The 22,580-nt window shown below is 49.2% G+C and overlaps 2 protein-coding genes across 10 annotated transcripts in view; one reads left to right on the top strand and one right to left on the bottom strand.

Annotated features, from left to right (window-relative positions):
• The window catches only part of SLC39A11 (solute carrier family 39 member 11), a 426,997-nt gene that overhangs the window by 17,939 nt on the left and 386,478 nt on the right, over positions 1-22,580 (top strand). The window lies entirely within an intron of this gene.
• On the bottom strand, positions 3,296-12,068 carry SSTR2 (somatostatin receptor 2). Its single transcript, XM_082439861.1, has 2 exons — positions 10,423-12,068; positions 3,296-6,473 (listed from the first exon to the last, which is right to left on the bottom strand). Exon 2 carries the CDS (start codon positions 6,380-6,382, stop codon positions 5,273-5,275), a length of 1,110 nt encoding a protein of 369 aa, XP_082295987.1. The 5' UTR covers positions 6,383-6,473; positions 10,423-12,068; the 3' UTR covers positions 3,296-5,272.

Raw genomic sequence — 22,580 nt, 5'->3', positions numbered from 1 at the left:
AGCCGCAAAGGAACTGATACCCAGCCGTCGGCCAGGTTGGGGGTGCAGGACACGCTGTCCAGGAGGGCGTCGCTACTCCTTTGTGGTATCTGGAGCCACTACAGGTAGTCCTGCTAATGGTGGCTCTTCTTCTTTTGAGACTCACAGTCTTCTCTCAGGGGCCCCGTACCGGCTACCTTGTAAGCTGTTCTTTGTAAGGACCTGGGACCACTGTGTCTTCTGCGTCCGGGCTACAATAGCCTTATCTGGTAGCTCACAGCACACCCCTCTTTCTCTCTCCGGTGACTGCCACTGCCAGGGGACCTTCTCTACTGCTTAAGGGATTGGAGGTCCCATCTCTGAATAACTGGAGCGGGTAAAGCCCTGGCAAGTCATTTCAGATTTCTTTTTAAGTGGGCCTTGCATCCCATTCCTCGACAGGCTTTTCGAAAAGGATGGGGCAATTTTATCTCTAACCAGTACATTCCTTTTCTGCTTCCAGCCCTTGTGGGATCAGGGTCACAGATAAGCCCCCTCTCCAGACCGACACATATCCTGGCAAAGAGGTCTTTTCCTCCCCCGAGTCTGGCCCTTCAGTGATGCCAGGAGAGGAGAGAGATGAAAAAAATAAAGCCTCTCCTTCTTCATGAAAACTCCCTCTCTGCCCACCTGAACTTGAGCCTCTGTGTCATCAGCTTTCTCACGCTGAACATCTTTGTCCTACGGGAGCAAACGTTCATGGAGCCCAGTGATGAAGCTACAGCGTTTCCTTTAATGATATTATACTCACTTGCAATCTTAGGAGAATCGATCATGTTTTCTATTCAAGTTGGTTAAGTCTTGGTTAATATTTACTCTGTTTTTAAGCCTAGTCCAGATACCTACAACCCGACACGTCTAAACGAGGAAACTAGGTGCCCAGCCTGTGTTCAGTCACTGCCAAGTTAAAGGAAAGGGTGGGCAGTCAGTGCAATTGGCGGTGAGAGTGGCAGGTGTGAAAGCTTGGCCCTGAGCTATTATTCTCAGCCCTGATGGTCTGCTGACTTGGGTAACTGCTATAAAAGCTTTTCAGCTGTAAGCAGAATACAGTCCCTGGTGCCTACTTTCTAGATGAGCTGCTAGGAAAAAAAAAAAAAAAAAATTAGAGGCTTTGCCTATAAGAATGTTCCCAGAAATTCACATATGAGAAGCAAAACAACTACTTAGGTGAAGGTTTGCTTTGCTAGAACGTTTGACAGGAAATTTGGTGTTTTGAATCTGGCAAAAAATATGGATTAGACAAGTGTCTGATTATAAGTTATTACTTATAAGCCCAAACGCTTGGTCCGCTGAATATTGTGATTTTTTTGTGGTGATGCATGTTTCAGAAACACTCACCAGACCTTCTGCATCATGTAAGGAACCTTTTGAAGGTTCTCTCCCACCTTTCTTCAACAAGGCCAAAGTTCGTTTCTGTCTTTCATTGTAACTTGACGGTCTTGGTTGGACAGCCGCATCTGGGGCTGATTACAAACATCTATCTTGACAGCCACCTACTTGCTACCTTTTTCAATGACTGGGCTGTACACTTTCCCAGCACGAGGCTCCTATTTAGGGCAGCTGGGGCCGAAAGCTTCAATACCTGTATTCTGTCTTGGAGGAGAGGATGAATCTGTGTAAGCAGACCCCAGCTCACTGCCAGCTCTGAAGTCCCAGCCACCAGCCTACATTTTCTTCTCTGCCTACCACTTATGAGAGATAAATAAGTTTATGCAAAAACAAAAAGAGGTACAATTATAAGATGACACTGTAGGGAAAGTTGTTACACAAAAATGCATGCAATAAACTATTATATATAGGATGGATAAACAACAAGGTCCTACTGTATAGCACAGAGAACTTATTCAATATCCTATGATAAACCATAATGGAAAAGAATATAAAAAATAATATATATAACTGAATCACTTTGCTGTATAGCAGAAATTAATATGACTTTGTAAATTAACTATATTTCAATTAAAAAAATTTTTAAATGCATGCAGCAAAATCACACATCGTTACTCAAGATCAGCTACAAGTTCAACTCAGAACTGCCTAGCAGTCACAACTAATGGAGCGTGACTTCTCCTCCTTCTCTTTTCTTCTTCATAAAAACAAGCAAAAGAAAGAAATGCAGCGTCCTTCTATCCTCCAGTGTCCTTGTCCTCGTGTCCTCTTAGACTGTCCCAAGCTATGGCATGAACCTCACCGAAGTTCCAACCCCATGTCCGGTATTACTCAGCCCTCTGTGTTACTGAAACACAAGCTAACATCATTCCACACAGGCCCCAATGTCCTATCATCTCTCCTGATACCTTTCTCATTACATCCGCTTAGGTTTAATCAGCTCTTCACCACCCATGCGAATGGAAGGTAAGTAGTAGCTTGCATAACTCAAATGTTCAGATATCCTAAAATCAGTGGAGCACATCACTTTTTATTCTCTCCTGGCATCCAGCAGATCTGTCTTCATAATTACATGTTGAGTGGAGGCTAGGATTAAATTTTGGAACTAAAATGGTGTTAACATTTAAATGAAAATGTGTATCCCCTCTTTTGAAGAAAAGAAATCAACCGGAGAGCCAATCATCCTAGAAAGAGATAGTTCACAAAGTGGAGAATACCTCCTCATAAAGTAGAAACCTGACTTCTTATTTGGACAGAATTATAACATCAGGCTGAAAGGCCCCGTCGTATAGCCTTAGGATGGTCATTCTGCTGCTGAATACCCGCCATCTACCTGGGTATGTGTTTTAAGACTTTAGATGGCTGCTTTGGACCCTGGCCTCCTTGCAGGCAGTTTCTCTGATTGCAGGGGCAGGAGTGCTATAGAATTAGTCTATCTGTCTTGAAATTATTTCTACAGATTCTTGGTCCCTTGGAATCACTTCTCTAAGTAAATGTCAGCGTTTATGCAAAGACCCAGGAACATCACATATTACAATATTGGTAAAGTTGGGTTTAAAGCATTTCATTGCAAATCTTTGCTTGTTTTTATGAAAGAGGAGAAGGGAGGAGGAGGAGGGGGAGTCACTCTCCATTAGCTGTGGCTAAGAGGTCCTGAGCTGACCTTGCAGCTGACCTTTCCTTTGGTAACCTTGTGGGATTTTACTGAATGCATTTTTTTTGGCATGTGGCATCTTAGTTCCCTGACCAGGGATTGAACCTATGCCGCCTGCGGTGGAAGCGTGGAGTCTTAACCACTGGACTGCCAGGGAAGTCCCTACGGCATGCGTTTTGTGTAACAACTTTCCAGATAGTCTCATCTTACAATTGTACCTCTTTTTTTTAAAATTTTTTTTGGGGGGGGGATTTTTTTTTTTATTCAAGCAGAAAGTCACAAAAATTATAATCATCCTCATCAGTTCACTCAGTCCCATGTAATTAATTTTTTTTTTCATCTTGATCTTCTGTTAGCACTTTTATGAATTCATCAGTTTTCCACTAGAGCCTCTTTTTATTTTTGCATGGATTTATCTATCATTATTTACTGAACATATTTTCTGGGCCACAGTGCTTTTGGGAATGAGGTGGCATGAATTACATAGGCAGGTAGAAGAAAAGCAGCACCATAGCCACAGGTGGAGCTCTTAGTCTTTCTAACTGTCAGGCAGCCCTTGCTTAGGGAGCCAGAAGAGGCAAGCTCACTCCTAAATATGGTATAATTGATACGTGAGACACTAAGAGTGAGGCTTTCATACAAACCTAGAGACGATGGCATCCTTGCAAACACCCGAGTGTGTATTTCTTTGTACTCTGGAAATTGTGATCAGCCAATGAAATGGGCATCATCTCTTTTCTTATTGCTTGTATACAAGCCCATCTACAATTTCAGGGACAGAAAAACGTCACTGACGGTGTGAAGTGCCTGTCTGTAACAGTGCTTGAGGAGTAGCTCAGGGAATCCGTGGATTAAAGGTCGATGTTTAGTGTGTCTGTTGTGGGTGAGCAAGGTGGCATGGCCATACCTGTGAGGGATGGGGCTCCCTCCAATGCTCACACCTACACACCCCTACATGCTGCATATTTATTGGCTGTTGCGTACGGTGATGTTTTAGGAACAATGTCCTCGGGTCTTTCTCGTGCACTGTGATTTTCTTAGCGCCCAGCTTTGTATCCAGTTCTTAAAAAGCCGCTTTAAGGGGTTGTTGAATTACATTTCCATTTTCTTTCATTGGAAAGCCATGTCTGGCATTAAAAAAAAAAAACGTTTCATGGTTTCTCATGAAGGTGCAATTTTGCTTCGTTCTTATTCATTTATTTCACAGTGGGGAGAATAAAACTGTTTCCCTACAGGAATTATGGTCCATGGTTTGCCTTTCATGTTAGTGATTTCCACCCAACCCCACTCCCCTCCACGGCTCCCTAAGAAAAATTAAAGCAATTTGAGAAGAAAAAGAATGCAATCTTATAACAAAGCAGGCCTTGTCTTGATAAATACGGTGATCGATGACCACAACCATTTTAAGTCCTTTTGGGGAGATGAATAAGTCTTTGATTATGTCTAAGAAGAGAGAACACATGAATTTATGTTCTGGGTCCTCAAATACCTTCTCCCTCTCCCTTTTTACTTCGATCTAACTTGCCTGAAGTTAATGAAGCAAATACCCAGGGGCAGAGGCAGGTTTTGTGAGGCTGGAAGCTTATACAATTTAAGACCTTTTTAAGGAAAAGAATACAAAACTATCTTACTTTTACTTTTTTTTTTTTTTTTTACAAAAACATATGGCCATGTGAACATACTGCCAAAGCAAGAGAGATCCCTGAAGCTTAAACTTTATTGGCTTCATGGTAAGTCCATTCCTGCGGGTACCATATTGAAATAAACGTCCACCTATACTATGCACGTTTGAACTTGCTACTTGTGTACATGAACTCAGGAAACGTAGGTCATGACTATACAGGGACTAGATAGGAACAGGCAAGTATAAATATAAGACCACAAGATTACATATTGGGTTTTAAACACACAAACACACAGATAGGGTTTTCTCTTTTTGTTGAACTTCAGCGTCTCCAAAGATCACCTCTCCAGACTCTGAATTGTCTGCCTGCATTTAAATGTTCACTTTAAGGGGGAGGTAATCAATTTAATACATTATCATTCACTCAGACAAACCGACTCAAATGCCATTCTCTGAAGTGGACTCATGCTGAGCAATTCCGTATTCTAGAAGCCAGGTGATGGGTGAGGGAGGGAAAGGGGGTGGGGTGGGGAGCACACGGCCGGTTGGCAGAGCTTGGCGTTTGATTGATTGATTTTTCAGGCAGTTCAGATACTGGTCTGGAGGTCTCCATTGAGGAGGGTCCTCTGGGTCTCCGTGGTCTCATTCAGCCGGGATTTGTCCTGCTTACTGTCACTTCGTTCCCCGTCATCTGTGCCGCTCACCTTGACCAGGCAGAGGACATTCTGGAAGCTCTTCTTGAAGTTGTCAGACAAGAAGGCATACAGGATAGGGTTGGCACAGCTGTTAGCATAGGTGAGGACCACCACAAAGTCAAACATGCCCTTAAGGGCCGGGGTGGGACTGATGGCCACAGACACCGAAGAGACATTGAAGATGTAGAAGGGGAGCCAGCAGAAAATGAAGACAGCCACCACAATGGACACCATCCGGGTGACCTTCTTCTCAGACTTTTTCCTCTTGGAGGAACCCACTCGGATTCCAGAGGACTTCACCTTGATGATAATGAACAGGTAGCAAAGACAGATGATGGTGAGGGGCACCAGGAACCCCAAGATGAAGGCGTAGATGATGAAGCCTGTGTACCATGCCCCAGATTCGCCTGGCCAGTTGATGGTGCAGCTGCTTCTCCCCCATTGGTTGCTCCGAAGGCCAGCATAGATCATGATAGGCAAGATGACCAGCAGAGAGACCCCCCACACAGCCACGTTGATCATCTTGGCTGTCCGGGGCCTCCTCCACTTGGCCGACTTGATGGGGTGGACCACAGCCAGGTATCGGTCAATGCTCATGACTGTCAAGCAGAAGATGCTGGTGAACTGATTGATGCCATCCACAGTCATGACCACCCGGCAGATGGCCTTGCCAAAGGGCCAGTGGACCAGAGCCACCTGCATGGCCAGGAAGGGCAGACCCAGCATGAAGAGTTCGTCTGCGATGGCCAGGTTGAGGATGTAAATGTTGGTGATGGTCTTCATCTTGGCATAGCGGAGGATGACATAAATGACAAGTGTGTTGCCACACAACCCAACGATGCAGACCACAAAATATATGAAGGTGAGGACTGCATTGCTGGTCAGGTCATAGTATGGCTCTGTTTGGTTTGAAATGTTGGCTGTAGCCACAGAGCCATTGAGGTCGAATGGAGAGGAAAGCCAAGGTTGGGTCCCATTGAGTAGTTCATATGCCAGATCCATGGCTGCCTGACAGTCTTAGGCTAGTTCCAGCCAGCCAAAGATCTTATTCTCCCCTTCATGGGTCCTGGAGGCAAAGGATCCACTGTGACATCTGCAAGGAAAAAAGGAAAATTGATTCATCAATCAGAGGCTACTTAAGTTCTCACCAGCTTTCCGTGTTTCTGGTTTGCCCTCTCAGATGCTCTTCAATTGGAAAGTGTGTTATCTTTCACATCAACGTGAGCCTACCAGCCCATTCTCATCAGCATGCGGGCTTTTTGAGTTGTTTTTCCACTGGGGGGGGAAGGGTTTGAGTTAATTCATCAGAGTTTATCTTGTCACCTTTGGTGATGCACACGTGGGAGTTGGCGGTGGCTGCAACACAGCGATTCCTAAGAAGCTAACTGGTCCGAACTGTAAAAAGGCAGAGCTTGGAGAGGTCTGCCCTCAGAGGAGTCTGACGCCGGCATTCCTGGCCTTTTCCCCTTGAGGAAATCTATGTTGGCTTGTCGACTGCTTTGGAGTCTTTCCATTGTGAAAATCCCATCGTGGAAAAATCCCAGACTTTAGAGGTGAAAAAAACCTAGGGTTCACCCATGGAGCCCACGTGACCCCGTGCCCGGCACTTAACCGCCCTGACTCTCACTTGTTACAGTGGAGGTGTTATGAAGGCGAAGTGGTGCAGTGGAGGTGAAAATGCCCAGCACTGTGCTGGCTTCATCATCAGAACTCTAAAAAATTTTATCTTTTCTCCCTTTTTCATCTACCATTTTACTCATTTCTAATTTATTGAAAGCTGCCTACACGATGAACCAATTTATAGTCTTAAATATTAAAAATAAAGATCTGGCTTGCTTTTATTTTTCAAATGTATGCTGTAGTTGATTTTTGTTTCTTCCGTTTTTGTTTCTCGTTACTCCGTGCTTGACCGCCTCATGCCTCGGAGAGTCCTTTCTCAAGTCCCTCGGCAGGATGCTTATCTTTTCACACCCCAGAGAATTTGCCTGTGATCCCCCGATTAAGCATGAAAACAGGAGCCGGTGTGAGGGAGGAAGGCTCATTCACAGAAGTGAATTCCAAGCACGGATGTCGCTCGTTCACATCCGCTGTCCCCTTGACCTTCCCAACCATCCTATGAGGTGGGGATAATTATCCCCATTTTACAGATGAGGAAACTGAGGCTTAGAGAGTTTAAGGAACTTGTTCCCATTCCCTTGTACCTCATTGGTGGAGCTGGGATTTGAACACAGGACACCCAAGTCTTCTGCACTTTTCACAGCATCACAGCTGCCGCTCAGTGGACTGGAAAACTATTGGCTGTTAACTGGGCTTTGGTTTGAGGCAGCTGACCCCTGTTTTACCTCCGTGCCGAGAAAATAATTGTAACACTGTTGGCTTGGCCTAAGATAGAGAACAATAGCTCATCACATAATTAAATGATTTATCTACGGTCATTCAGAAAACATCACTGGGGTGCTTCTTTGTTCTGGATACCAGGGATACAGGAGTGAACAAGATATGGAGGTGACAACTTAGGAGGGGAGACAGGAAGGATGGCAACTCTTACAGGGTGTGAGTTGCATGGAGATACGAACAAAGGATTTAAGAACGCCTTTCTCTGCTGGGGGATTCAGAGGAGGCTTCACATGAGGAATGTTTGAGCTGGGTCTTGCGTACATGAAGCACGAAGCCAGGAGGGCAGGTAAGAGGTCATTCTGGGAAGAGGGAGGCTGGAAAAGGGGTGATGTGCTGAGCTCATAGCGGGAGTAGTTCACTTGGCGGACACATTTCCTCTGAGCAGGGCGCTTTTCCTGCTGCCTCAGTGAAGACTGGAGATAGCTCCTTTCTGCTTGGAGAGGCTGCTGATGCGTTATAGGGGACTTAGCCAGCAACAGATGCCTCAGGATGCTCACCCACCTTTGCCTCTGGTTCATTCTGCACTGCCGGGTGCATTGCTTATCCTTTCTGTGCTGATTTCCCCGCTACACAACTGCCTGTAAAGTGGGGTCTGGGCTTTGTGGCTGATCTTTCTGCAGAGTGCTTTGGGGACCCAGGATTCAATGTCTGCACTGGGTAAAAAGCATAAACTGGCAGCTGTTAAAAACAGAAGCTGTGAAGAAACCATCTTTGGCATGCCTGGGTTAACATAGGTTGTTTCCAATATCATTTCTATCTGTTTTGTTAGTTACTTTAATTCTTCTGACCCAGAATCTTATTTAAGGCGCCTGTATTGGAGTATACATTAATCACTAGCATTTCCAGGGTCCCATCTATGTGATGTGCAAGGTCACACTCCTATGTCTGGGTAAAACTGAAGACCTCTGGGCTGCAGAAGCCCTGTGTAGAGCTTTGGGGATAGGGGTGATGATGCAGGCAGGTGAGGGTGGGTTGGTTGAATGCTGACCTCCAGCGCTGACTCTGCCTTTTTGGCTAGAGTCTCACACAATGGGATGGAATTGCATAGGGTCATTTTTTTTTTTTTTTTTGAAATTAGGCTGAGAAGCAGCATTCTCCACTTTTGAGAGAGGCAGCAACAGACAGAGTTCAGAGCTTGGTGAAGGTGGCAGAGATGGTAAGCTGGGGAACCAGTCCGGAGTGAGAAGGCTCCTCCAAAGAAGAAATGAGTTTGAATCACAGTGAATTTTACTGCGTCAACAACGAAGTCAGCTGCCTAAGGTCTCTGAGCGACTTTGCTTCATTTGTGTCTCATTGAAAGTGGAGTCCAATGCCAGGCATCATTAGTTGCTGGGTTGTGGTTAAATGCACCAGGAAGTTTGGTCTTTCTGCTTTATTTTTTCCAGCCTAAGAATTGTTAGATACTGGAAATGCCTGGTTGTTGGTTTCCTCTGAGACTGACTCCAGCTCTGTTGGAGAGGAGGGTGAGAATGGGCTAGAGCATCCCCTCCCCTCCCAGAGGGGCTGTGGTTCCCAGCCTAAGAGTGTTGGGATGGGGACCACGCATCCGGGGTGGTCCTAAATCCTGCTCAGCTTCAGTTTTCCCTTCTCCCAGCATCTTTCCCTCCATTCAGGCCCCACCCCACTTCCCTGGGGCCTCCTAAACCCCAGTGGGTCTCCGGGCGGCTGCAGCGTGAGCCCCACAGGTGGGGGGAGACTTATTAGCCAGGTGCGGGCCACCGAGGTGCTGGTGCGCCTGGGAAAAGCCGAGGCAGCGCTGGCTGAAGGGCAGTGGGGAGAGGTGAGACTCCGGACCGCCCAGCTGGCTCTCCAGGCGGGCACAGAAAATCCTCCTCTGCGCCATCCACCTCGCTGGCCATCAGACCCAAGGGTTTCCTGAAGGATTCCCTGCTATTTCCAGGAGGAAGAGATTAAAGATTGTCCTGCCAGCACCCTCCTCTCTGAAGGCAGAGAGGGGCCGGGGCATCAGGGACGGCTGGGAGCGGGCGACAGCCGCTTGGGGATTTGGCCGCCGGCTCGCGGGCGCAGGCCACTCAGAGATTCGGTCTCTCCAAACCTAGGCATCCTGTTCTCTCCGCCCGGGCGCTGGGGAGCAGACCCTACACCGCTCGGGATCCGTGTCCCAGGCCCGGCGAGAAAGAACAAGGGAGAAACCCCTTTATTTTCCTGCTCCGCCGCCTCCCACTCACAGGCTCGGATCCCGGGTGCGCGCCCGCAGGAGCCCCAGCGGTGTCCCCCCCGGCCTCGCTCTCCTCGCGTCCGGGCTCTTTTGCGGGCGGATGAGAGAGACACTGTCGCCGTCGAAGCTGCCACCTGGACACTCGGCTGGGGGACAGGACTGCACAAGGGCGCACGCCACGCACACCCGCATGCAGCTGTGCGGACACGTCCGTTCCAGCACACACGACCCGCGGCGCCCCACTCACGCCGGGACACCCGCTGTCGTTCATTCCCACCAAAATCACCCCCGAAAACACGAGGGTGGAGAACCACGCACCGGGACCTACACTCGGGCACACCGACGCGCGCACCCCCCATGCAGCGCAGATGCACCCAGGTGCCCAAGTGCCTGTCTCTCTCTCATACACATACACACACACACACACAGACACACACAGACACACACGCACTCCCACACAGCTCACCTTTGCTTTTCCGCTGCAATCCGCCAGCTCGGCTCGCCGGCACCCAGCGGCCGTCCCCAACCCAGCCGGGCGCGCAGCCGCTTGTCCAGAGCTGCCCGCTCCGCTCGCGAGTCGCACCGCCGAGAGCCCGCTGGGCCCGCAGATCCCGGGCGCCGAGCCGCGGACTGAGGCTCCGGGCGCGGGTGACGGAGCGCGCGCGCGGGTGGCTGCGCCGCCTGGACTGGCCGTGCCGAGCGGGGGCCCCTCGGCTCATTTCCCCACGCCCCCCGATTACGTCACGGCAGCTCGCTCCGCCCCCCCGGTCCTGTGGGCGGACAGGGGTGAGCCGCGCGGAGAATCCTGCGGGGGGCTCCGGGCGGAGGTCGCGGGCGCCGCGGGTAGAGGGGGACGCGCGTGCGGGGAGCGAAGGGTCGAGCGATTTCGGCCTCCCCAAGACCCGTGGCAGGGACACGCGCTGTCTTCCGTCCGCTTTCACAGTCTGTTCTGTTTCACCCAGCCTATTCCAGGCAGTTGGAGTGGCGCCCGGCGACCCACACTCGCTCCGCCACCTCTGCCGTCTCTGCATTCGGACAAGTTTGCAAAGCAGTGGGTCATCCCCGGGCGCAGGGCCAGGGGAAGGAGCGGGAGAAAACGGGTCCGGGAAAGGCCCTTCTCCATGCAGTGACCAACGCCCCTCCGCACCGGGTGTGAGCCCGCTCTCGGGTTCCAAAATTCAGGTGCGGGAGCAGTCAGAGGCCCAGCAAGGCAGCGTCTCATCCCAGCTCTCCCAGCTTTCCACAGCTTGGAGACGCAGTGGCCGTGCAGCCAGTCCCCTATCATAACCTTGACCGTGGGCACCTGCTGGTCTGACTCGGCACAGCCCCTCCTCTTCCCTGCTGTGAGGGAGCAAATGCATACAAACGTGCATGAAGTAGGTTTTGTGTCGCGCGTACAGGTAGAGCTGTTTATTTTTTGACTGTGATGATTCAGCTTCTGTTCCAAGTTTAATGTCATAATTGGTCCTGCAGCCTCTCCTTCCTCACCCTCCTGCAAGTACACACACACACACACACACACTCACCATCCTGAGTACAGTATTAGAAGATGGGAAAACAGAAAGCAAACGCCTGCTACAGTTTTCCTCTGTGGGCTGAGCTGGCTCTGACGGTGCTGTTATCTGATTTTCAATCCACCAGTGAAAGTTACAGGAGGCTGGTTAGCAGGTGCGGTGAGCCCTAGAGGTGGGTGAGTGGCCTGGGAAGTTGGAACCACCAGGTAAGGTAGCAATCAACTGCTAGTTTCTATCTGGGCCAGGCTGTGTCTTGGGGTACCCACCGCGAGGGTGGAAATCAAGGGTTATCATTGGATGTGTCTCTTTCTGAGATGTCAGTCCTAATGGGGCTTGAATCGTTATCCGGGTAGCTTGACAGAATAGGGGTGCCCCTGCTCACCACCAGCTGGAAGAGGGAGGGGTGGTCATAGTACCAGGAGACAGAGTGGAATTGTGCTCAAGAGAACCCTGCATGCTCGAGGGGGGGGGTCGGGGGGGGGGCAGAGCTGCTGCAATAGCACCTATTGCAACTTCTAGTTTAAAACCAATGACCCAGGGCTTCCCTGGTGGCACAGTGGTTAAGAATCTGCCTGCCAACGCAGGGGACACGGGTTCGAGCCCTGGTCCGGGAAGATCCCAATGCTGCCGAGCAACTAAGCCCGTGCGCCACAACTGCTGAGCCTGCGCTCTAGAGCCTGTGAGCCACAACTACTGAGCCCGTGGGCCACAACTACTGAGCCTGTGCGCCACAACAACTGAAGCCTGCGGGCCTAGAACCTGTGCTCCGCAACAAGAGAAGCCACCACAATGAGAAGCCCGCGCACCGCAATGAAGAGTAGCCCCCGCTCGCTGCAACTAGAGAAAGCCCGCGTGCAGCAATGAAGACCCAACGCAGCCAAAAATAAATGAACAAAAAATAAATACATTTTAAAAAAAATTAAAAAAAAAAAACCAATGACCCAACTGGTTTCCAGGAAAAGAGGAAGAAAAAGAAGATCCAGGAAATGCCTATTCCAGTCTCAGATTCCTTTCACCGGGAACCATGTTATCTTTTCAAAGGTCTTGAGCTGTTGGTGCCAAACTCCTGTGTCATTTTTTTGAAAAAGAATCGGTTTTCTAACCTATACAAGAAATGAACCAGTGGCTCTCAATGTCCCCCTTCCCGTCCCCTCCCAACCCTCAGGGTAAGCCTGATGGAACAGTGCTTTTTTTTTAGTTTTATATAAATACTACCAGCAAACGCAGACTGCCCCGATGGACCAGCTGAATAACCATCTCCCTTCAGGGCAGCTGGCTGGGGCGATTAGTAGGCTTCTTGGTTGCAACCTCAGGGGTTTCCCGGGTGAAATTCAAAACTGCCTCCCCTGGACACGGAGGGCAAGAAGAGACGGAAGAAAGGCAGCCACTGAAGATTGGTGGGTGGCAGTTTTAAGAAGCAGGAAAGTCACACATGAGGCTTATCTTGGGTGCTGCAAAATGCATAGATCTCTGCGCCCGCCCTCCAAAATCTTAGAAGTTTATATAGAGGTCTTAAGGGGGCTCAGTCATGTATTCAGTCCGGATGGTCTCGACAACACATTGCTTTGAAGGCTTTGAGATGGTTCCTAGCGAGGGAATGTACATTCCAAGGACAGGGGAGGGGGCACCGAGCCTCAGATTGCCCTGGTCCGGCTCTCAGGTCAACCGGCTGTCATGTCTTCTCCATGACCTCCTCCAACAATGCTCTTTATCTCGGATGATCTGATCCAGTGAAATCCCCCTTCGCTGTCCTTTCCTTGTGAAGCCTCCTCTTCCCCCGCCTCCCCATAAGGCAGGTGGGGTGAGTCCAGCCTAGAGAAAGTACTGGCCCCATCCATCCAGCTCAGGCACGCCTGTCTCCACTGCAGGGCTGGGTGAGTGGGGTCTGAACAACCTTGACCTTGACAGCAGGAACTGTGTAATCTAGAACAATTGTTGATTTTGTCTGGATAAGGGAGGCTTCCCTCTCCTGGCTTTGAATGCCTTGAGAGAGCTGTTTGATCTTGCTGCCACCTGCACTTGGCGGCTACGCTCAGGTTCCGGTCCCTCTTTGAGTCCTGATGGCTATTCTTTCGACTTCCCCTGCATCTGCCGAATGAAGTCTGCACTGTCACCGCTGGGGCTGCCTCCCGTTCCTCTGCAGTTTGCTGAGTAACTAAGTAACCCAACCTTGAGCCAGAAAAATAGAAGGGTTGGAGAGGAGATAACCTCCACCCTGGCTTGTCTGATATCTTTAAAGCAATTAAATAATACCTTTCCCTCTTTCAGCACTTATCGGAGAGACAATAGACAGCAGGAAATTAAGAAGAGGAGCAGGACCAAGGACCTGGCCAGTGCTCTGCCTGTATCATGGGGAGGTGCTGCTGAGTTCAACCTTTTGGTGAGAAGTTCACAGCCCAGGGGCTCTGATGTGAATACAGAAGTCCCACGTAGGTCATTGTGGCTCTTAGCGGTGTAATAAATTAAATGGGGGAGGAATCGTGACCCTGCAATCAGTTTAGTGGAAGTAAGTCTCGCAGTTAAGCCTAGAGGAAAGCAGGAGGGTCCTGAGAGGAGGCTTGGACCCGGTTGGGAGAGGTGGGTGCCCATCCACACATCCAGGGTGGTTTTTACTGTCTCCATGGCAACGCCAAGGAGGAGGCTCATCGCTTCTATAGAGGTGGGAAGGGCAGCGCTCCTGTTGTGGAGAACGTACAGATGTACAGAGGAAGGGACGGTCCCCTGCGTGTTGCTCATGTTACCTGGACTTCCTGGGCTACTCCTGTTTTCAGCTGTTCTGTCCCTTGTCACCCACAAACCATGTGCCTTTTACCAAAATTGAGATGTCAGCTTCCACATTCTGTCTCCGAGGCTGCATCTGGTACCCAGTGGCACGAAAAACCCTTTCTGACATCATGGGTCCTGACGGTTAGTTTGGAAAATATGACATATGGTCACCAGAACTCTTTTAAAACTCTGACCGTTTGGCATGGTGGGTTGAACAGTCTCTTTAGATACAGAAGGGGTTAACGTGGGCCCTTTCATCCCGTCTCTCTTCCCCACCCCTTGGCAGGTAGGAGTTTGGCTGGACACCCACCATTTTTCTCTATGAGATTCCTCAATCCATAGGGAATGCAATGGCTGAGTGAGAGCAGATGTCAGAACCTCTCTGAAAACCACCCCTAATAAGTCTAGAATCAGGGATCATGGTTAGAAGACAGTATGGTTTAGATAGTGTTCCTTTTTCTCTGCCCTCTCCCACTGGGGCAGAACTGCACATCCACATAGAATCCTGGATCGAGAAGGGACCTTAGAAATGCTCAAGTGTATAGCCCACGTTCCATCAGAATACAGGTAAATAGACACCAGGCTCAGAGAGGCCCGGTGACTTACCCAAGGTCACCCAGCTAGAGAGTGGCAAAGTCATGTCGAATCAGCTCTTCTGGATCCCAGGCGCCTGCCCCTCCCATGGGGACACGACCCTGCACGATGAGTGTGGGAAAGCTGGGGGAGGGTGTTCCCCGCTCTCCCCACCCTCCGGCCCAGCACTTTCTTCCATCCATATCCTTTTCCTGGTAACCAAATCCCTGTAGCTCTCACCCTGGCCTAGATCCTTTTTTTCAGCCCCTTGGCGACATAGTTGGAAGACACGTGGCCATCCCCCTCTGGGGTTTTTCCCAGCACGTGCTGCCTATTGCACAGATTCTGCCAGATGCTCTGTAGGAAAAGAGCACGAGCCTGGGAAGCGCCGCATGTCCGCTCCTTCTCTTAAAGCTCCCCCCTCCCCGCCCCCGTGCTTATTAATAACACTCACGGGTAATGTTTATTAAGGGCCCATTATGTGCATGGTGGGGACTGAGCTTTCCGCACATCCATCATTTCATTTAATCTTCTCAACCTTTGAGGTCCATACCATTATTATTATTAATATTGTTATTTTGAGAAGTCTTTTCGTGAAGAAACCTATTTATCTTCAGCCCAGTGTTTTCCCAATTTATTTCGCCGTGGGGAATCTTCCCTGTGAATAATTTTGAACACTTGTTGAGTGTTTACTGTGTGCCAGGCACTGTAGTGGACACTTTATGTTAACTCATGTAATCTTGCTGAAACCCTAGGAAGCCTGTCACCATTATGACTCTCCCCATTTGTGAATGAAGCAACCAAGGCACAGAGAGGTTAAGTACTCTGCTCAAGGCCACACAGCGACCAATGCCTGCAGCAGGATTATGCAGAGCAGCTTGGCGGAGAAGGGGGTCCTTCCTTCCTCCAGTCACTCCCGGAGGCTGATCGAGGTGGAGGAGGGACTATGCATACCTTAATTGTTTTAAACTCTTTTCCCTGCCATTTATCCCCTAATCTCAGGATGTTTGTTGATGAGTTCTGGATTGTTTCCAAGCTCTCCGAGGCCCAGACAACCATCTAGTCTTTTCTAGGACCCTTTTTCCTCCCCCTTCCAGGTCGAGCCAGGTAACATGTGTCTGGCGCTGTCCTGCTGTGTGACCTGTCCCCTCCCACCTCCATGCTGAATTGCCTAATTAGCTTGCTCTCTGGGCAGGCCTTCTCCTGGGAAAGAAAGAGCTGCTTTTAGGGTCAGATTTATAGACTCAGGGAAGCCAGATGGCCCTCGGAGAGCAGCTAGAAGGGGTCAGGGCTTCACGACCAGGTGGCACAGCAGAATCACCTGGGGAGTTTTTAAAAACTAAAAATGCCCTAGATCCATCCTTAGCGATTCTGATATAATGGACCTGGGACGGAGACCAGATCATTTGTTTTAAAGTTCCCCAGATGACTTTAATGTCAACTAGAGCAAAGAACCTCCGCTAGTTAAACCTTCTCACTTTAAACATTTTATTTTCTGTAAATTTATTTATTTTTGGCTTCGTTTGGTCCTCGTTGCTCTGCGCAGGCTTTCTCTAGTTGCGGCGAGCGGGGGGCTGCTCTTTGTTGCAGTGCGCGGGCTTCTCATTGCAGTGGTTTCTCTTGTTGCGGAGCATGGGCTCTAGGCGCGCGGGCTTCAGTAGTTGTGGCTCACTGGCTCTAGAGTGCAGGCTCAGTAGTTGTGGCACGCGGGCTCTAGAGTGCAGGCTCGGTAGTTGTGGCGCACAGGCTTAGTTGCTCCGCGGCATGTGGGATCCTCCCGGACCAGGGCTCGAACCCGTGTCCCCTGCATTAGCAGGCGGATTCTTACCCACTGCGCCACCAGGGAAGTCCAACCTTGTCATTTTAGAGGTGCAGGAACTTTGGATCAGGGAGGGGAAAAGTCTGTCCTGGGTCAGACAGCAAGCAGCTCACCTCTTTACCGGGGCCGCTGTGGACTTACAATGCAGTCCACAATTCCAGGAATCCTGTGTCACTGGTAGAGGGGGCGCTGGGCAGGATTGGTGCAGGCGTGGGGCCTGGGAGCATCTGCCTCACAGGCAGGTGGAACAGGAGTTTTTACCTCATAAGGAAGAGCGCCACTGAGTAACGAACACCCTCGTCTCGTCGAGGGGTACCCGGGTGACATGGGGGCAGCGCCTTGGTGCCCTGTGGCAGGTACTCATTACTGATGCTCTGTCTCTTGTAGGCATGGGTATTTCACAGCTTCTGAGAGGTGGGCCGTGATCCCACAGATGGGCCAGAACCAGTAAATGGGTCTCAGTGGTTTTGTTTGTGTTTAGGTCAAGGAAGATCAGAGCCAGATTTCATCCTGGCCAAGTTGGAGAACCACTGAGCTGGGTCAGCCTCCTGTTTCTGGCATGTTTGCTCCTGGGGTCTGTACTCCTCTGCGTCCCCGGCAGCCGGGGACCTGTGTGAGGAATCCCACTGTGTCCTTTTCCCACAGAGAACTCCTTCTGACTGTGGACATCCCCCTTGTCCTTTTCTTCCTGTGTTAGTGGCCACAGCGATAGCTCACCCTTCATAGGACATAGAATATTTACATTTTAAAGGGCTTTGGGGGAGGCCCAAGCCCACAGGAGAGGATCTCCAGGTGGAGATGCGGGCCTGATGTTGGCAGAGGGGTCTTCATTCCGAGAGGAGAGGCATCTCGTACGTAGCTCGCTCTCTTAGGATCAGGAATTTCAGATGCCCGAGGGCCTCTGTCCCCCACGAAGCAAAAGCCAGGAGTTAATTCAGTAACTGCAGTTGCCAGATTTAAATGCTCTTTCCAAAGAGGCTGCAGTTCCTTTGCTGGCCCCAGGGTGGCGTGAGCACACAGAACTCACCGCCCCAGCAGGCCTCTGCCAGCTTGGGCCCCAGGGCTTGCAGGATGGGGCCCCCAACCCCATCCCTTGGCTGTTCTTTTCTCTCTTTCCTCCCCCCCCCCCCCTCCAGCCAGTCGGGTTTGGGCTGCAGCCCTGATGGAATGAAAACAAGATCGCGGTGTCTGGAACCCAGATTTGCTGCGGATTCTGAAATCCTCTGGAGAAACAGCCTCTCCCAGCTCCCCTGCCTGTGGTAGCTGCATCTCCTCTGGCATCACTGGCAAGGATCTCCCTTTTCCCCGGCCCCTATACCGCTGGGCGGCCTTGCTGGGAGTGAGGCCGCTGCAGCTTTTGGCAGCCTTGTCTGGGGTGAGATGCGGAGGCACTGAGGGCGGATGCACATTCTGCCCGGGGAGGTTGTATGGACGGGTGGGGCTGGCGAAGCGTCTGCAAGAGCGCTCTCGGGAGCCTAGTACCCGTCCTCGGGCTGCACGCCGGAGCCTCAGGAGAGGCTGGCGCTGGGTGGTGCAAAAGTTTCCTTGAGGCAAAGAGGATAAATTGTCCCTCCTTTCCGTGGGAGGGGGCTCCGTGAAGACCTGCGGGCATTGACACTGTGGTTTTTTTTTTTAATATAACTATAGTTGATTTATTGATACAGTGTTGTGTTAATTTACACTGTAGAGCAAAGCGATGCAGTGATACATATAGATACATTCTTTTTCATATTCTTTTCCGTTCTTGTTTATCACAGGATACTGAATATAGTTACCTGTTCTCTACAGTAGGACCGTGTTGTTTATCCATTCTATATGTAATAGTTTGCATCTGCCAATCCCAAACTCCGACTCCATCCCTCTCCTGCCCCCCCCACCCCCCCACCCCCACGCTCCCCCTTGGCAACCACAAGTCTGTTCCCTATGTCTGCGAGTCTGTTTCTGTTCCATAGATAAGTTCATTTGTGTCACTGGTTTTAACTGCAGCGCCAGGAGGGGCCACGTTGAGCCGGGTGAGGCTCCGGGGATGGGGCCTGGCCACTTCCCAAACGTGAGAGACAAATGGCGCTTCTCCTTCTTCCTTGTGGGGAAGCCGGCCTGTTGGCTTTGTTTGCTGGTCGCAAGCTTCACAGTGCCTGCCCAGTGCCTGAGGCCCCAGAGCAGATGGCTGGACTGGGGAGGGAGCCCTGAGGGTTCCGTCCCTCGCAAGTCATTTGTGTGTCCTCCCCGCTCCCCGGCAGCCCCCAGTGGCTCCTCCTCTTCCTCCCCCTCCCCCCTCCCCCACCTTCTGCAGCCAGATCTCTTCTCTGACAGATTGTCCCGTGGCTGCTACCAAACATAATTTCTCTGTGCCACTTCAGACACTCCATCTTTCTCCCTGGCAAGACCCTTTTATTGCGGTTGTGAAGTGTGACAGTTTCTGGGTTTTGTTTCTAGCCTGCTGGCACATGGAACCCTTTTGAATAATTAGATTCACGGCTCAGAAGGTGTTTTTGCTCCTGGTAGAGGTAGGTGAGCACATTGCGGAGCCCTAACCCCACCAGACAGGGCAGGTGACAGGGGAAGTAGGGCTTGGCCTCGCCGTGGGACTCTGCAGTACGACTTACTTTAGGGATCTTTCAATAATAAGCTCATTTAAACAGCTCGTAAAGAAGTTTTTTTTCATATACAACTATTCTAAGTATACATGGCATATATAAATTTGAAAGTACTTAGCAGATTACAACTAGTTCCAGAAACCAGCCCCGGCCCTAAGAGATGATTTGTCACCAGAGGGTCTATTCTCAACGTTGTGCTTTGGGCTCCAAAGTGAATTTTCAAAGAGGAGTTCCAAAAATGATTTGGCAACAGCGACGTTGCATGCATATTTAGTTTTCCAATATGAGCACTTTTGTTAGACTATTTAGAAATAGCCAACACTTCCTTTTTTTTTTTTTAAGTTCTTTATTTATTTATTTATCTTTGGCTGCATTGGGTCTTTGTTGCTGCGCGCGGGCTTTCTCTAGTTGAGGAGAGCAGGGGCTACTCTTCGTTGCAGTGTGCGGGCTTCTCACTGCAGTGGGTTCTCTTGTTGTGGAGCACGGGCTCTAGGCGTGCGGACTTCAGTAGTTGCGGAGCGCGGGCTCAGTAGTTGTGGCGCATGGGCTTAGCTGCTCCGCGGCATGCGGGATCTTCCCCAACCAGGGCTCGAACCTGTGTCCCCTGCATTGGCAGGCGGATTCTTAACCACTGCACCACAAGGGAGGTCCCTAAAATAGCCAATACTCCCTTTGATGTACAGTTCTGATGTGATTGGCACAAAGAAACAAACCCAAAATGTAGAATGGGCATTGACAACGTGGTCATGCTTCTGAAGATTATGTCTGAACATGATCCTCCTACAAAGGTACAGACCTTCATTCATTTGCTCATCCATCTGTGCATTTATCCAGTAAACAAAGAGCCATATCAGAGAAAAATGGAGAAAAATTGTTTTCTAAGTTCTGCGATCAAACTTCGGAGTGTGCTTTCTGAGGGTGAGAGAACTCAGAAGCCCCTACCTCGGACCCTAATCCTTAGCAAGTGCGCAGAAAGCCTGCAGGGTAATAACCGCATTTGATGTACCTCTGGATCTTTCAGAAATTAAATGTTTTTTCATGGTTTCTTATAATGCACACAGGAAAGAGGCTAAAAAGGGCTGTCATCTAAAACTGTCTTTGTCCCTGTTTTTGGTATCTTGCCACAAAGCTGGCAGTTGGTCAAAAAGCAATTAGTGGTGCTTGACTTAATGAGCACTGATGCATTTTTTCAGTGGGGTAGGAGGGCAGCGGTGGAGCCCTGTGTAGACCGAGGCTGCCTGGTGGGCTCGAATTACTCATCCTGGTTAATGTATCTTCTAAAATGATATCATTCTCCACAATCTGAGGTCCAGATAGTAAAATATAGGCTGATAATATATGCTGATCTTTAGTACAAGCCGGTAGAAGGAATTGTTTGGCCAGTAAAATCTTTTTATTTTTAATTTAGTTTAATTTTTTATCAAGGAATGTATGTACATGGTCAGAAAGTCAATGGTAGGATGAAGCTTTTAATGAAAAACAGTATATTCCTGCTCCGTCCTTCTCCATTTCTGACAGTGCCTAAGGGCAAATACTTTCAATTCTTTTTGCTGTTTCTTCTACTTATTTACCTCCTTGTTTCTAAATAACACACTTGCATTTCCATTTCTTGATTTTTGTTTTAGATTATTTTGATTATTTATCCCTGCCATAAAAACCCCCCAACTCATTACTCATACAATGAATTTCCCTACCCCCTTCCCTCTCAACATAATTATCATCCGTTCTGTCAAATCAGTGGTCAGTGTTTGCCTTATTATAACTATGTAAATATTACTTAAAGCTGAGCCAGGCACTATTCTCTGCTGGCCTCCTCTTTCTTATAGAGCCTTTTGTTTTCCATGGAGTTAATGATTACCTCTTTCAAAAACAAAAAAACAAAACAACTTGCTTACTTGTCTATGTAACTATCCACAATTTGTCTCCTAATTCTGATAAGAGTTGAAAATCTTCTCTATAAATTTTTTTTTTAACATCTTTATTGGAGTATAATTGCTTCACAATGGTGTGTTAGTTTCTGCTTTATAACAAAGTGAATCAGTTATACATATACATATGTTCCCATATCTCTTCCCTCTTGCGTCTCCCTCCCTCCCACCCTCCCTATCCCACCCTTCTAGGTGATCACAAAGCACAGAGCTGATCTCCCTGTGCTATGCGGCTGCTTCCCACTAGCTATCTATTTTACATTTGCTACTGTATATATGTCCATGCCACTCTCTCACTTTGTCACATCTTACCCTTCCCCCTCCCCATATCCTCAAGTCCATTCTCTAGGAGGTCTGTGTCTTTATTCCCGTCTTGCCACTAGGTTCTTCCTGACCTTTTTTTTTTTTTTTTTCGTTAGATTCCATATATATGTGTTAGTATACTGTATTTGTTTTTCTCTTTCTGACTTACTTCACTCTGCATGACAGACTCTAACTCCATCCGCCTCACTTCTCTATAAATTTATTCAACATATTGGTTCCATTTTGGGGTGAGGGCTTGGAGGCATCCTTCCTGGATCCCTTTGTCCTTCTGTTCAATCTGGACCAATTGCCCTCTAAGTCTTCTGTATAACTCTTCTCTCAGGACTTCTCCTCACCATCATCCTGAGGATTTTCTTTCTTGCTTTCAACGTTAGTTTTCCGTTTCCTCTCTCTCGCTCTGTGTCTGGCTTACTTTCTTGTCTTAGTGGAGCATCTCCTCCAGGAGCTTCTTGAGAAAGGATATGTGGTAGCCAGCCTCCAAGACAACCCTCAGTAAACCCCGTCTCCTGGTGTCCTCCCACATCGTACCAGGATTGGTCTGTGTGACCAGTGGAACTCAGCCAAAGTGATGGTACATCCCTTCAGGGATTAAGGGGTAAAAGACACTGTGGCTTCTGACTCTCTAGCTTGCTCTCTCCTCTCTCCTTCCTCCTCCTGGTCCTCCTCCTTCTTCTCCTCCCCCCCCCCCGCCACCCCGCCATCTACGATGAGATCATCCCTTCTGAGGAAAGCCAGTTGCCGTGTTGTGAGCAGTCCTACAATGGTGAGCAACTGGGACCTCCAGCCAACAACCACGTGAATGAGCTTGGCAGTGGGTCCTCCAGCCCCAGCCTCAGATGACTGCAGGTTTGGCTGACACTGTAATGTCTCCCTCATGAGAAGCCCCCAGCCAGCGCCACCCAGCAAAACACTCTCGAATTCCTGACATACAGAAAATGGGAGATAATATATGTCCATTGTTTTAAGCCACCAAAAGTTGGGTGATTGGTTATGTGGCAATAGATATGACCATGGTAAATTTTTTGACCCTGGGCTTATCTGAAAATGTCTTTCTTATATCTTTACTTTCAGCTGATGATTTGACTGTGCATGGAAACCTCCTC

This window comes from Balaenoptera physalus (assembly GCF_965194825.1).
Source record: "Balaenoptera physalus genome assembly, chromosome: 20".
Classification (NCBI taxonomy): Eukaryota; Metazoa; Chordata; class Mammalia; order Artiodactyla; family Balaenopteridae; genus Balaenoptera; species Balaenoptera physalus.
This window is presented reverse-complemented; position numbering and strand designations above follow the sequence as displayed.

Excerpts from the sequence above, each read along its gene's own strand:
- SSTR2 (XM_082439861.1), bottom strand. The coding sequence starts at position 6,382 with ATGGATCTGGCATATGAACTACTCAATGGGACCCAACCTTGGCTTTCC.